Raw genomic sequence first — 15326 nt, 5'->3', positions numbered from 1 at the left:
ACCACGCATCAAGCTTATCAAAGTAAGATAACGGCTTTACAGATTTATAAGGATAATTTGGAGACTGGCATCTGCTACAAAGGTTAAGCAGCCACTTGAGACACCTGGTTCAAGTCCCAGCTATGTTACTTTTAATTCAGCTCCCAATAATATCCAGCCTAGAAAGAAGCAGATAACAGCTCCGATAGCTGGGTCCTTGTCACCCACATGAAGACCAGATTGAGGTCTGGGCTACTGGCTTTAGCCTGAACCAACTGCAGCTGTTGTGGGCATTTGGGAGGTGAGTCAACGGATGGAAGATGAGTGTGTGTGTCCCTTTCAAATAAACAAATATATACATATTTAAAGAGCAGGGGTAGATTTAAAAGTAATTTCTAAAAAGGCAATTTAGCCAGCAGCTCAAGAGATAATCTATCCATAAAAGCACTTGTCAGGACCCAGCACGGTGGCTTAGCAGCTAAATCTTCACTTGCAGGTATCAGGATCCCTGATGGGCACCAGTTTGTGCTTTACTTCCCATCCAGCTCCCTGCTTGTAGCTTGGGAAGCAATGGAGGACGGCCCAAAACCTTGGGACACTGCACTTGTGTGGGAGACCTGGAGAAGGCTCCTGGCTCCGGATTTCGAATTGGTTCAGTTCTGGCTATTGTGACCACTTGAGGAGTTATTGAATTGTACACTTCAAACCATTAAGATCATAAGTTGATGCTATGCAGGTATTAGCACATTAAAAAGCTTTTTCATTAAATTGGTTTTCAAAATTTATCTGTTTTAAGGTCTGTTTACAGTCTCTCTCAATTCCATCCCTGCAAAACCCAAATCTCTGACTTTGAAAGCAAATTTTCAATTTAAAAAATGTTTACACACATATAAACATGAATATATAAAAACACAAATGTATGTTCATGTGTGCACACACAAAAGGAATTTTCTCCCTCAGATAAAAGGATCAAGCTTATTCAGTGCCCAGTGCTCAAGAATTCTGAGACCTTGCAAGTGTTATTCTAAATAAACTTCTATTCTCCAAGCATTGAGTTACATGAACAAGATTCCAAGAAACAAGTTCCTGGAACTCCCTTGCTATGTTTCAGTTGATCCAGCAGTTTTAAGAACATCCAGGGATAATAAAACACCAAATGTATAAGAAAAAAAAAAGGCAAAATAAAACAAACTTCATCAAAGTTAAAAACTTCTGTGTATCAAAGCACATTACTGAGAAAGTATAAAGACAGTCCCACAGAATGATAGGAAATAGTGAAAATCATTTACCTGATTAGGGACTAGTATTCAGAGTTCATAAAGAATTCACACAACTCAACAACAAGACTAATAAACTGGGTTTTTAAAAAATGGGCAAAAGTTTGAAAAGGCAAAGATACACAAACGGTTATCAAGTATAGGGAAATATGTTCAACATCCTTTAGTTAATAGGCAAAACAAATTACAGCCACAATGAGACACTGATTTATGAACACTAAAATGATGATATTTGAAAATAGGAAAATAACAAATTTCAGTATAACTGCTATAGAAAACAGCTTGGCAGTTCCACAAAAAGAATCCAATAAAATTGAATATACACATTTAAACAACAACCTGTACATATAGTGTTATCCATGACACCTAAAGGGTCTCAAGAATCCAAATGCCTATGAATTGACTGAACAGAAAAACAAAATGCAATCCATATAAAATTGCAACATTGTTCCAACCATATAAAGAGGAATGAATCGCAAAGACATGTTACAATGTGGATAAGCCTTAGATTACACTAGGTAAAAGAAGCCATATACACAGAGGTCACTTGCTGCATGAGTGTGTGGGTATAAAATATCCAGAAGAGGCAAGCCCACTCCGAGAAGAAGCAGATTCATCGCTGTTAGAGGCTGAGGCTGAGAGTATAGTAGGAAGCATCTGCTAAATGGGCACAAAAGGTATTTCGGGGGTGATGAAAATGTTCTGGAATTTAATGATGGTGATGGATTGACAACACTGCAAAAGTACTAAAATCCATGGAAATGTATACTTCAGAATAATTTACATGAGAATTTTGTGTTATGTGATGTTCACCTCTACTTAAAACTTACAAAACAAAACCAGAAAACACTTGGGGATATCATACCTTTTTTTCAGCACCTTTGTGGAAACAGATAGACGAAGCCTTGGGGATTTCCATCCAGCCTGAAGTCAGTTAAGGTCAGATGGCTATGCAGTCTGTGCAGCTAGAGTTACCAGCCCTGCTTCCCGACTCCTCACTAGTTTTTTTCTGCTAGAGTGCACCCTTGCAAGCACAGTGCAAGCAAGCCATCGACATGTGCTGGGAAACAAACTGCGCTCCTTCAAGGCAGTCCAAGTGTGCAGCTTTTGACTTTTGCCACCTAGGGACCAACTACAGTCAAGTGTCCAACAGCCCCACCTGCTAAGGCTTTAACTGATGACTCCCACAGCACTGGCCTGGAGTTCATGACTGCTGTGGACTACATGGTTGTGTTCCACTCAAAATTCATACACCGAAACCCTGATCTTCAACAGGGTGGTGATGGGCGAGGAGTCGGTGGCAGGTTTTAGGTCCTGACCAAAAAGTCACACACAGCTCACTCTCTTCTCTCTCTCTCCATGTGAGCACACAGCTTTACATGGCCATCAACAAACCAGGAAAAGGGACCTCGCCCAACATTTCATCTGTCAGCTTCCAGGCCTGTGGAATGTCTTTTGTTTAAGCCACTCAACATATATCGATTTTTTTGGGGAACTGCCTGAATTGACTAAAACAATTATTTACAGCAAGCTGAAAAATCACATTGTCATCACATTGCTATAATCTTAGCAAAGAATGTCACTCCAACTGTCAGAGTTGGCCATTGTCCCAGGCCTATTCGATGGCATTTCTCATGTGGAGAATGAAGGACAGAAAGTAGCAGCTGAGGGCACATTCATAAAGACAAATCAACAGGCCATTTCACAGATGGTTTCAGAGTATATTACAAAAAAAAGCAAGTACTCAGAACTTTTTTCTTGCAATAATCAGCTCTTAGGGATCAAATAAGAAAAAAATAACTAACATAGACAGCAATTCATTACATCATAGCAACTAAGGGGGTATCTACATAATGCCAGGTTCAAATCCTGCCGATGGCTTTTCATTAACAAATTGCCTTGCAAGTTTCCTTCATTATCTTTTTCTTTCTTCAAAATAAGGATGACAAAATAAGGTTATCAGAGCCACCTTAGAATCAATGAGACTATATATACATCACTGAAAACGTGAAATAAGATAACTTACATAGTTCACCAAACTGAATTGTATGTTTCCATTGACTATCTCTGACAGCGGAACAGAGCCACAGAAAAGTGTGTCGGAAGAAATACAGGCATGGGGCAGGAAATTGCCTCAAATCCCAGTTCACACACTGACAGAACAAGCCCCTTGGAATCTGCTCTGTACGCACGCTGCACTCAATTTTAGTTTTCTTATTTACAGAAACAGAATTCCTTTCTCACAGTAGGCGGCAGTGGGCTGGAGGCAGGAGAACCCCAGCCTCATCCTGGGCCAGCACTGCAATTTCACGGCGGGAAGCAGACGCTTGGGCATCCCATTCTTAACCGCTCCAATAAGGCACCAGCACTCTTTCCAGCTCTAACATTCACACTAGCATATACTCGAAGGCATGGTCCACCTTGACTCTCCTTTGAACCCAAGGACCCGTGAGAATTCCCAGCCTGTCTTTTCCACTCCGCCTCTGATTGCCACACCCAGGGCCATGCACCTGTGAACTATTGAACATTCAAATGATCATGGCCAGTCGCGGTTACCAGGAGTTCCTCTCTATCTCTGAGCTGCAAGGGGAAAGATGGCAGAGGATGTGAGCTGGTAGAAATTTCCTTTTGCTTAGCCCTTAGGCTTCAAGCATAATCCATGTTACTCTTTTCACAAATAATTAGTTGCAGACCTATCAGCTCAGTAACCTGTTGTTAATGTATCAACAATTTGTGACCGCTATAAACATATTCTTCAGCCTTAAAAAAAGGAAATTTTGTCACATGCTATGATGTGGATAAACCTAGAGTACATCAGGACAAGCCTCAAAGGACAAAAGCTGTAGGAACTGGAGCAGCATTTGGCACCACAGTTAAAATGTCACTTGGGGGCCAGTACAGTGGAATAGAAAGGGCATCTCATATAGGTGCTGGTTCATGGTCCAGCTGTTTCACTTCTAATCCAGTTCCCTACTTCTGACCTGGAAAAGCAATAGATGTCGAAAATTCTTCAGTCCCAGCACTCATATGAGAGACCTGAAAGAAACTCCTGAATCCTGGCTTAATATAGGCCCAACTCTGGCCTTTGTTGTCATTTGGGAAGTGAATCAGTGGATAGAAGACCTCTCTCTCTCTTTTTCTCTTTTCTTCTCGTTCTGTAAAATCTGCCTTTCAAATAAAAATAAATAAATCTTTAAAAAAAAAAAGTCACTTGCGATACCTAAATGGAGCACTTGGGTTGGAGCCCCAGCTTCGTGGTAATGCACACCCTGGGGCCAGCAGTGATGACCAAGCGCTTAAAGCCATGCCACCCACGTGGAAGACATGGATGTGTCTGGACCACTCCTGGCTGCTACAGGTAATTGGAACATGAATCAATGGATAGAGGATTTCTCTGTGTCTGACTCTCTTTCAATTTGAAATAAGTCCTGTTTGATTTCATTTACTGGTAATCAAAGCAGGCAGTTTCATAGAAACAGAATGCAATTCTGGAGTTTGGGAGAGAGGGAGGGTGGAGATGTTGTCTTTAATACATATGGACTTTCAGTTTTTTATTATTACTTTTTTAAAGATTTATTTTATTTTCACTACGAAGTCAGATATACTGAGAGGAGGAGAGATAGAGAGGAAGTGGAGCTGCCGGGATTAGAACCAGCGGCCATATGGGATCAAGGCGAGGACCTTAGCCACTAGGCCACGCCGCCGAGCCCTGGACTTTCAGTTTTTACAAGATGAAAGTTTGCGATTGGGGCCAGCATTGTAGTGCAACAGGTAAAGCCTCAACATCCAATTCCAGGATCCCAAAGGATCTCTGGCTCACGTCCTGGGTGCTCCACTTCAGATCCAGCTTCCTGCTAATGAGCCTGGGAAGGAAGCAGATGTTGGCCGAGTGCTTGGACCCCTGTCGCCCACATGGGAGACACAGATGAAGTTCCAGGCACCTGGTTTCAAGCTGGCCCAATTCCAACCATTGTAGCCCCTTGGAGAGTGAAGTAGCAAATGAAAGATCTCTACCTATCTTTATCTCTACCCCTCCCAGTGTGTATATGTGTGTTACATATTTGTGTACATATATACATATATATGCATTTGAAATAAATAAAATAAATCTAAAAAAAAAAAAAACAGCACCTGCTTAAACCAACACCCGTGACACCCGCATCCTAGAAGGGCACTGGTTCATGTCCCAGCTTCACTGCCAATCCAGCTCTCTGATAATGGGCTGGGAAAGCAGTAGAGGACGGCCCAATGCATTGGGACCCTGCACCCGCGTGGGAGACCCGGAGGAGGTTCCAGGTTCCTGGCTTCGGATCGGCGCGCATCGGCCCGTTGCGGCTCACTTGGGGAGTGAATCATCGGACGGAGGATCTTCCTCTCTGTCTCTCCTCTGTGTATATCTGGCTGTAATAAAAATGAATAAATCTTTAAAAAAAAAAAAAGATTTATTTATTTGAAAGGCAAAGTGAAAGGTGAGAGGCAGAGGAAAAAAAGATCTTCTCACTGGTTCACACCCCAAATGGCCCTAATGGCTGGGGCTGGGCCAGGTTGAAGCCAAGGGCCCAGAACTTCATCAGGCTCTCATTGTGGGTGTCAGGGGCCCAAACACTTGGCCCATCATCTACTGCTTTCCCACGTGCACTAGCAGGGAGCCAGAGATCAGAAGCAGAATAGACCAGTGTTCCAACATGGAATGCCAGTATTGCAAAAGCAGCTTAAACGCACTGCACCATGACATCAGTCCTACATTTTTGTCAAATGTAACTAATCACATGATTGATTCAATAATCAAATAATCAAAAACACTCATGGATTCTCATCTTTCCCTCCCTCTCCAAGTCTCCCCCAACCCCAATTTCCTCCTGTTGAATTTAAGTGACCCTCAGGTATGTGGGTGTGCTGGACAGATAGATGTTCATATTTGTAGCTACTATCCCATACCAGTGTGATCTCCGCAGCATTAAATAATTTTTAGACCATGAAACAAATCTTTACCACACAGCCCACTAATTAGACATCCATTTGTTTCACAGACTTGTCTACTCCCAACAAGCTTCTCTGGGGGCAATAAGAGTATCAGCCCTTCTCTCAAAGTCCCCATGATGCCAATCATGGGGATTTCTCTGTAGCAGCCAAGAGTAACACAGGAAGGAATTCCGAATGGGAGAAGGAGAGCAAAGGGAAAGACAGGGACTTCAGAGAAAAGTAACAGAGGTGTGTTCCCTTGAGAATGGGTAGCAAGGGCTCAACAGTGAGAGGCAGCAGGGATCCAGGCTCCCTGGGCTTGGGGAGAAGAGATGAGGACCCAGAATGGAAGGGACTATCACATGCCATAGTGCACTGGAGGCACCTGCCCTGGACAAAAGGATAATCACTGCCCCATGGCTTCAGCCTGTGTGGGCTGCTTGCTGCCAGGAAGAGGGCCTCGAGACCCCTTTGGAAGGCATGTCCATCATCCAGTACCCCTGGCTGGGCAGCTCATTACAGAGCCAGGGATGGAATCACACATGGTGAGGAAGGAAGGGAGGAGGCTGAAGCAACATGGGCACTGATGAGACGAGCAGGTCAACAGATCTGACCTCCAGCTCTCTGTCCTAATAGACTCGGAGTCCCTCACAGGCGGTAGTAACCAGTGCAACCTCAATCAACCCCAAGTGGACTGACAGGGAAAAGGGTGCCACAGGATACAAGCTTTCTCCTTCTACATCCACTAGACTGACTCTGCCTTCACCAACACCTGCCAGTCCAGGTCAGGCCACACCACTGCTCTCTGGTGCTGGCTGGCTCACACTCTGTAGCACAACCCAAACCCTCCACATCTCCCATAAGCCACATGGCATTTGGGCCCGGCCTTGTGAGAGGAACATCACAGAGCTCCCAGCTCACTGAGTGAGCAAAGTCCTGGCAGATCCTCTGTCCACAACACTTATCAGCCCAAATGTGGGAAGCAGGAAGGGTACAAGTCGGGGTCCTGGGAGCCACTTGTCCTACTCCCCCTCACCTCTGTGCCAGGGTTTCCAATAGGACTGAGTATAGATATTGTTGTTGTGCTTTAGTTTTAGTTTAGCTGAAAACTAAGTCATGACTATACAATTCAGCCAAAATGGAGGGTCCAGGTATGCTCTGGAAAATTATCGGTTGGGGCCAGTGCTGCAGCACAGAGGGTTAAGATGCCAGCTTGCAACACCAGCATCCCTTATGGGCACCAGTTTGAGTCACAGCTGTTCCACTCCCAATCTAACTCCCTGCTAATGTGCCTCAGAAACCAACAAAAATGGCCAAAGTGTTTGGGCCCCTGCCACCCACATGGGAGACCCAAATGAAGCTCTTAGCTTCAGCTTGGCCCAGTCCTGGCTGTTGCAGCCATCTAGGGAGAGAACCAGCAGATGGAAAATCTTTCTGTTCTTCCCCCACGGTGTAATTCTGCCTTTCAACTAAGTAAACCTTTTAAAAATTACTATTGTTATGCACATATACACACATGCCTTTTCCCTCTAAGATAGACATGGAATATTCAAACAGTGTAAATATTATGACAAATTGCTTAGTCATGCATGACAAAATTCCACAGGAAGAGCCTTTATGTGATGAGACAAGGTTGGACATGAACACCCAGGGAGGGCTGCACAAAGACCAGGCCACAATTGTCCTCTTGTTGCTGGGCACCAGGCAATGGAGGCAAAAGAGGTTTTGCAGAAGCTGAAACAGTCTGGTCGGAGATGCAGTGCTCTTCTCTTCAAATCCCTTCCTCCTCCCCACCATGTGCTTGCTCTGCCTTTGTAATTGTCTGTGGAATCCGGGATATGTTTGAAGGAGTAGCTTTTTTTTTAAGATTTATTTATTTTTATTGGAAAGGCAGATATACAGAGAGGAGGAGAGACAGAGAGGGAGATCTTCTGTCTAATGATTCACTCCCCAAGCGGCCGCAATGGCCAGAGCTGAGCCAATCCAAAGCCAGGAGACTCTTCCAGGTCTCCCACGCGGGTGCAGGGTCCCAAGGCTTTGGACCGTCCTCCACTGCTTTCCCAGGCCACAGACAGGGAGCTGGATGGGAAGTGGGGCTGCCGGGATTAGAACCAGCGCCCATATGGGATCCTGACACGTGCAAGGCAAGGCCCTTAACCACTATGCCATCACGCCAGGCCCGAAGGGGTAGCTTTAACGATCAAACATCTAAGCTTCAAAAGGGCAAGGAGACCAGACAAGGCATCCAACCCTGTAAGACTGTGCCTTAAGCTTCACTTCACTGCTGTCCTTAGGGTGGTGGCCCCTCTCCACCCTCAGGCCACCTTCTGCCTGATCTCATCTTGATTCTTGGGGTTCTTTTCTGCTTCCTCTAGGCAGCAGCATTGTCCACACTGCTTGCCATCCATGAGGCAATTCACACCCCTGATGCTCTACCATCTTGGTCCTCAGCCGAGAGTCATTTAGGAAAATCTTTCATACTCCCTCTGCTCTCTGTATAAACCACAATATTAGAAACTTCGCTTTCAATCGTCTCATCACTTGCAATCAAGCAAGGTTTCTTGTTTAATTCAGGATTTTTTTTGGTTGACTTACAGAGACATACAGATATGAGACACTCCCTACTACAAGGCCAGGGTGGTGGGTTAAATGAAGTGGTTTGTTGCCTTACCTTTTGAAAATGACAGCAATTATCTATGTTTCCTAGAATTATGAACAAGAGCTGCAAAGCTGTATCCCATATCAGGAAAAGGAAGCACATGGTTTGGCCATGATCAACAGCTCTTAACTGTTCTTCAATACTTCCACTGTAAGTGTGCAACCAGAAAGCTGACTGAGAGCTGACCAGCTCCCCCAGGGAACAGTGGAGACCACTCCCAACGACTCTGGAAGCCCCTTCAGAAGAAACCTCTTGAACTTTGCATAACCAGCCTTTCCCCACACAATAGATATTCACAATGGCTACTCAATCAATAACCATGCATTGATTTTTTTTCATCTTCACCAATGAGTATGTTAGGGAAACAGCAAACACGTGTTAAGACATTTTGCACTGCAAATTTTCAGTTGAGAAATGAAGGCTGTGAAAAATGGCACAAGCACAAAGGTCACCCTGAAAGATAGCAGCGTGTGAGAAAGCCACTGGATTTTCAAGCCATGCCATCCATAGTTGCCACCAGACGTTAAGCAGTTTCTAAAATCAAGGTCAACTAAATTGGCCCTCTTTGTTCGTAAGTGAACACAGTGGAGGGTCTAATCTTCTTTGACAAACGATTTTCAAATATGAGGGGTGGGTGGTTTTTTTCCCCTTTTTCTTTTTCTTTCTTTTTTTTTGGGGGGGGTCTTTTGAATGCAACCCACTTCAGGCCATCCCCAAAGCACCACCCCTCCAAATCGTGGTTGGGGAAGCGCTCCGGGAAGCCCTTGCCGGAACACTTAGCCTAACTTTGTTCTCCACATGAACTGTTTTAGCAGCGCCTGGGTTTCCTCGGGTGACTCCACGGCCTCCTCAATCTTCTCTTTCCAGACGAATAGCAATCGAGGATGGTGATGCTGCTAGGCGGGCCGGGCAGGCGCTGGCCATGGTCCTGACCTCCGAGCTCCAGACCCGCGCGGAGAGGGAGGGCGCCGGAGGAGGTGCGGCGGCGAGCGTCCGTCCGAGCCCCCGCCCCTCCCGACCCCCGGGAGCCCGTGGGCCTTCACGCCAATCTCCACCGCAAGCTCCGAGCTGCATCAGAAAAGGGTGGGGCTCCCAGCCACAGCTGCAACCCGAAGCCACCCGGGAGGATTTAAGAAGAATGGAACTGCGGTCCACCCCCTCCCCCCGGCGACTCCCTCCTCTAGGCCACCCCCTCCCCCTTCTCCGCCCAGACCCGGATCGGCCAGCCCTTTACGCCCACTGCCCCCCACCCCCAGTGCCCGAGATCAGCGAGGCTTGGGCAGCCTTTGTGGGCGCACAGCCGCCCACCGCCGCGCCGGAGCCTAGCCGCGCCCTGCGCGCAGGGTGGGGTGCGCGTGCAGAGGCGGGGGTGGGGGGCACCGCGGTCGCGGCAGGGCACGAAGGCAGTGGCCCACATGGCAGGGGCGAGGGGTGAGCTGACGCCCGTGTTCCCGCACCCAGCCGCCGCTGACACACACCCACCTGGTCGCAGATGTTCTGAAGGGCTTCCTTGCCCGAGGCCCGCCGGATCTCCACCTTCCTGCCCGATTCAACAGATGGCTCCCCGCCGGCCCGCCGGCCCTGCCGCGAGTACGGCGTCTGCGGGTCCGGGCCCAAGTGGGCGACGTCCCGCTGCTGGGCCACCACCTGCCCCGAGCCCCGGCCCACCGACAGTGAATCGAAATCGATGGTCTTGTTCTCGGAGGACCCTTCCACCGGGCAAAACATACCACAGAATTTCTGCCGCGGCTTGGGGCTGCCAGAGCCCAGATTTTTAAAAAAGGCAGGGACCTCTTCGTCCTCTGCCGCCTTCCCGGACTGCTTCCTCTCGGCCATGGCGCGGGGCTGGAGACGGTCCTGTCCGTCCGTCCGTCCGCTAGTCCCTCAGGCTCCCTTCTCCGCGTGCACAGCCCTCGCTGCCGCCGCGCTGCCACTCTCTGCCCACCGCAAGGTGCACAGAAAGGAAGGAGGGCTGGCGAGCGGGCGACCCACCCTCCGGGCCCCGCCCCCTGACCCCGCGGTCTCCCCTCCCTGCCCACGCCCCCCGAACAGGAGAGCGGCAAAGTTGAGTCTGAGAGGGCGGCCCCTGCGGCAGCCAGTTCCCGGCTGCGCGGGGCGGGGCGCGCGAGGGGCGAGGGGAAGGCGGCGCCTCTCGGAGCCCCGCGCTCCGGAAGTGAAGTGGCCAGACCCCCGGCTAATGGATGCCGAGCGGAGGGTCCGCTCGCCGCTCTCGGCGCCACCGTAAGTAGCAGGCCAGGCAGGCGCGGGAACGACCCGCGGGCGCAGCTTCCCGGCCGCATTGCGGAGTGGGTAGGGGGGCGAGGCTGCAGCTTGGGGAGGGGCCCCGCGCCCTTCTCCGGATGGTAGGTGGTGGATGGGGAAGGGGCGCCAAGCTCTAGGGTGCTCACGAGGAAGATAGAGAGTGGCAGTGGGGCTGGGCACAATGTGGCTCACGCAGCGCAGACCGGACCTAGACACAGGCTGGCAGGCACTAGTGCTCGGTGTCCCGGCGCCGTGGTGGCTTGCAGGGAGCAGAAACTGCGATCCCTGGTGAGGGGTGGGAAGCACAGCATGGCCGGGAGTAACGCAGAGGGACGTAGCAAAGTGGAGAAGAGTGTGGGAGACTAGGTGTAGAGGTTTGTGTGCGTGTAGCAGGGCTGCAACCTGCAAGTTCCATAATTTACAGACAGGTTAAACAGTCCCTGTAGTGCCGGGAGCACCATATCATATCCAGGCTACTGCGCCAGGAGATTTTTGATCTTCTTGACACCTCCCTCTCCCCTCCCCCCCAAAAAGGTGGGGAAGAAGCAGATTGAAGGCCACTCCCTCATCGCCAGCTTCCCCCCCCAACCCCCGCATCCGGGGCACTCCGTCTTGTGCCCCCTCCCCTCGCCCCCGTTGCGCACTGCGCCAGTGCGTAGGAGGTGCTGCTGGCTGGTAGAGAATCTGCCTCGAATTGTACAGGACCCAGCGAAGAAAAGGCGTGGACGTGGCGGGTGTGCCAGTCGCTGGCTAGGCACTGGCAGTTGTCTGGTGCAGTTTAATTTGTGTGGGTGACACTGTCCCCGCAGATCCGTTCTTGCCACGCCCATCTCCGTTGCCTTCCCGCATTTGCAGCCCCTGCGCCTGGTAGAATGCAGCCCCGCCCTCTTTGCCCTGTGACAGAATCCTGCAAAAGTGGTGCCCGGCAACTAGCCATGTGGGATGGAGGTTTTTGACCAAGGGCAAAATGATAGCGCCTATCCCCACTCTTTGGTGAGGGGACAGTTTAATGAATGGTGTTAAATTTGGAGGAGACTCAGGCAGTCTGAGGATGGCATGTGGGAAGACCTCTTCCGCCGGAGAATATACCTGTAAGACCATGGGAGAGACGTTTTGGGCTCCACACCACATGTGCTTTGCATTTGAATAAAGCGGGTCCACATGAGTGACATCATTTCCTACCTGCCGGCAGCTTTTATCGTTTGCTTTCTATCACAACTTCTTTCCTTGTTAAGAAATTAGAAACTTAAGGCATGCTGCCCAAATAGAGTTAAATGAGCTAGCAGGTTCCAGTGGGGGTGGCTTTCCTCCTCCAAGTCTGGATGCTGGTTCCTGCTTATATGAGAAAAGGCAACTTTTTTTTCCGAATCCAGGTAATTCCATCCCGAGCTCTGCTGTAGGTGGAGTGTGTTTCACCTACTGTTTTTATTTGAAGGGCAGGCAGGGAATGCATTTGAGAGGGTGGTCCCAAGGTAGCCCTCCTACCAACACCTCGGGGTGATGGGTACTGTGTGGACCTTGGAGATGTTGCTTTCTGAGCATTCAATGCTTTATCACATCCCTTGTTTCCTCGGAATATTCCCTTGCAGACAATGCTCAGCCCCATATTTTAGAAGGGAAAAGGGTGTCCTGCAGAGGTCAGGTGTCTCAGCTGCCTGGAACTGCTGAGCACAGAGGTGAAGCCACCTCTTGTCTTCCTGGTGCTGTGGCACCTCCCAGAAGGTCACAGGAGATGTGGTCACCGTAAGTATCACCGCAGATGGACGTCTGTAATGTATGGACACCATCCATCCCAAAGATTTCCAAGCCTAGAGGGAATTTCTGCAGCTCCCTGACACAGCTTTCTCAGTCCCTGCTGGTGGTGACAGCCATGCACCAAGGAACAATGGTAGCACCCTGAGACTGTGTCATGGAGCGCCACCGTGAGCATATTGGCTCCGCAAGGTCTAGTCACCTGGCAGTATGCGTTTCTATGCATACCTTCAGCTCGAAGCCACACTGCCTAACTGTGTTAGGAACATTTCCCTTTTTAAAAAACATTGTTTTTATTTTTGATGATTTTACATAGTTGATTAGGGTGATTACGGTCAAGGGCTACAGGAAGGTGGGTGAGATCACCATTTCCACATTCTCTTTTTATTCTTCCTGTATCTGGGGGAAGAGCTGAGACAAGGAGAGAAGCCACACACAGCATCCCAAATGCTTCTGCACCCTGGGATGGAGGACAGCCACCTGACACCACCCCAGAGTCCCCAGTGTGGGGCTTGCTCTGAGGGTCCTGCTTATGAAGTTTCGATAGTTCAACAGTCCTGAATTACTGACAATCTTGTCACTCCAAGCACAACGAAATTTCCAGAACCCACTGGCTGACTACCTTACTCCAACGTAGGGTCTCCGTTTGCCCAGGTATTCACTGCCAACACTTGGCTGGGGTAGTTGATAGATTTGTTCTGTCCCCCATCCTCTGTTGTTGTACCAGGTGTCCTCTGCAGACTCCAGTATACTGCCATATCCTCCATGTGCCCCTGGATATGCTGTCCACTGCTCCATGTAAGCCACTGAGGAGACCCAGCTCTGATACATGCATTCCACAGTCAGACCATGGAACATGCAATTCTCTCCATGATTGGGAGGATCTCCAAAGAAACTTCATCTGAGGTGATCCCAGACCTGATTCTTGTGTGTGCTTGCCAATACAGGCTCCGGCACAGTTTGTCACCCCAATCAGTTTATGCACATGCTGATGGTTGTAATTGCTTGGTCAGTTCTGTCTCCAGCCCTATCTTCTACACAAACCAGTGGGTATTGGAGCCCAACCCATACCTGCCCACCATGCACTCGGCCCTCATGCAAAGCAATGGGAGGTGCAGCTTAGTAGGAGCGACCTGCAGTAACCCCCACCAGGCTCACCCCTGCCCTGGTTCCTGTGCTTGCCAGTATGTACAGCAGACTGGCCAGTCTGTCTCACATCCCATTCAGCTCTCACACATGTCAAAGGGCATTGTAGCCTAGTTCAATCCAACCAGCCCCACTCTCCAGCCCACACAGGTGCCAGCGAGTGCCACTCTCTGTCTAGTGATGCCTGTCCCAGTCCAGATTCTTGCTCACCAGTTGGAGTAGCAACCCAAGAGGGAGATGCCCACTGTTTCCCTACTGGACCCACTCCCACTCCCTGATCTTGCACTCTCCAAGTGGTTCTGCAGTCTAATTTGACACAATTTGTTCCCCATGCCAGCATCTGCCAGCTGATGCTGCAGCAAAGTCTAATGGACCCACACCCACTCTGGCTAATGCATACACCAGTAGGAACAGTCAATTTATCCTGGCTTTTCCCTGATCCAGTTCACATGAGACCAACAGGTGTTTGCCCCCATCTCAACTCTCACACTCACCAGTAAGATTGGTGGTCAAGCAGGGGAACCCCACACAGACCCCCCCTACCAGGTTTGCCCTTCCCCACTTGGGTCTTCTATGTGCCAATTGGGTGCTGTGGCTCAGTCTGACATGGCCCGCCTCTTCTGGGCATTTGTCAGTGGGTGCTGTAGCCTGGCTAGGCTTGGCCCACCCCCAATTTCATGTTGGTGGGGGCTACAGCCTAGTCCAACCCATCCAGCCCCCAGTTCCGGCCATCACGTGAACTGGTTTGTGCTGTGGCCCAACCCAGCCTGACCCACACTCCATTCTGGTGCTCAGATTTGCCAGCAGGTGATATGAACTGGCCCAACCTGGTTAGCCCCCAACCTGTGCCAAATGTATGCTGGTGGGTACCATTACCTGACCTGGTCTGGGCTGCTTCCTATTGTGGTTCTTGCACTAACCTGCAGGGACTGTGTCCAACAGAGGAGTTGCCCAAGCTCCTCCATCAGAACCTCTCCCAATGCCAGATCTTGCACCCATTGGTAGGTTCATGGGCCAGCCCTACTTAGTCTACCTCCTTTCCTGACTAGCCTTCACCCATTCTGGTTTCTAATGTTGGATGTTACAGTCCAGCCAAGCCTGGTCCACACCCAGACAAGGCTCATACATGGCTCCACAGGGGCAGAGATCTAGCCTAGCGCATCCTACACCTACCCTCGTTCTCCAGAACACCAGTGGATGCTGGATTCTAGCCCAATCTGGTGCACCCCAGACCCTGTCCACATTTGTACTGAGGGACATTGCAGCCATGCCCAGAATAGACAGCAGCC

General features: G+C 49.5%; 1 protein-coding gene across 1 annotated transcript in view; it reads right to left on the bottom strand.

The window, feature by feature from the left end:
• Positions 1-10790, bottom strand: part of DPYSL2 (dihydropyrimidinase like 2) — a 102855-nt gene extending 92065 nt beyond the window's left edge. The window contains exon 1 of the mRNA XM_004579074.4: positions 10360-10790. Within this exon, the coding sequence (XP_004579131.1) occupies positions 10360-10713 (354 nt within the window). The 5' untranslated portion in view covers positions 10714-10790. The remainder of the gene's footprint in view (positions 1-10359) is intronic.
• Between the last annotated feature and the right edge of the window lie 4536 nt (positions 10791-15326).

Source organism: Ochotona princeps, chromosome 11 (assembly GCF_030435755.1).
Source record: "Ochotona princeps isolate mOchPri1 chromosome 11, mOchPri1.hap1, whole genome shotgun sequence".
Lineage (NCBI taxonomy): Eukaryota > Metazoa > Chordata > Mammalia > Lagomorpha > Ochotonidae > Ochotona > Ochotona princeps.
Note: the sequence above shows the minus strand (reverse complement) of the source record. Positions and strands in the feature narration are given on the sequence as shown.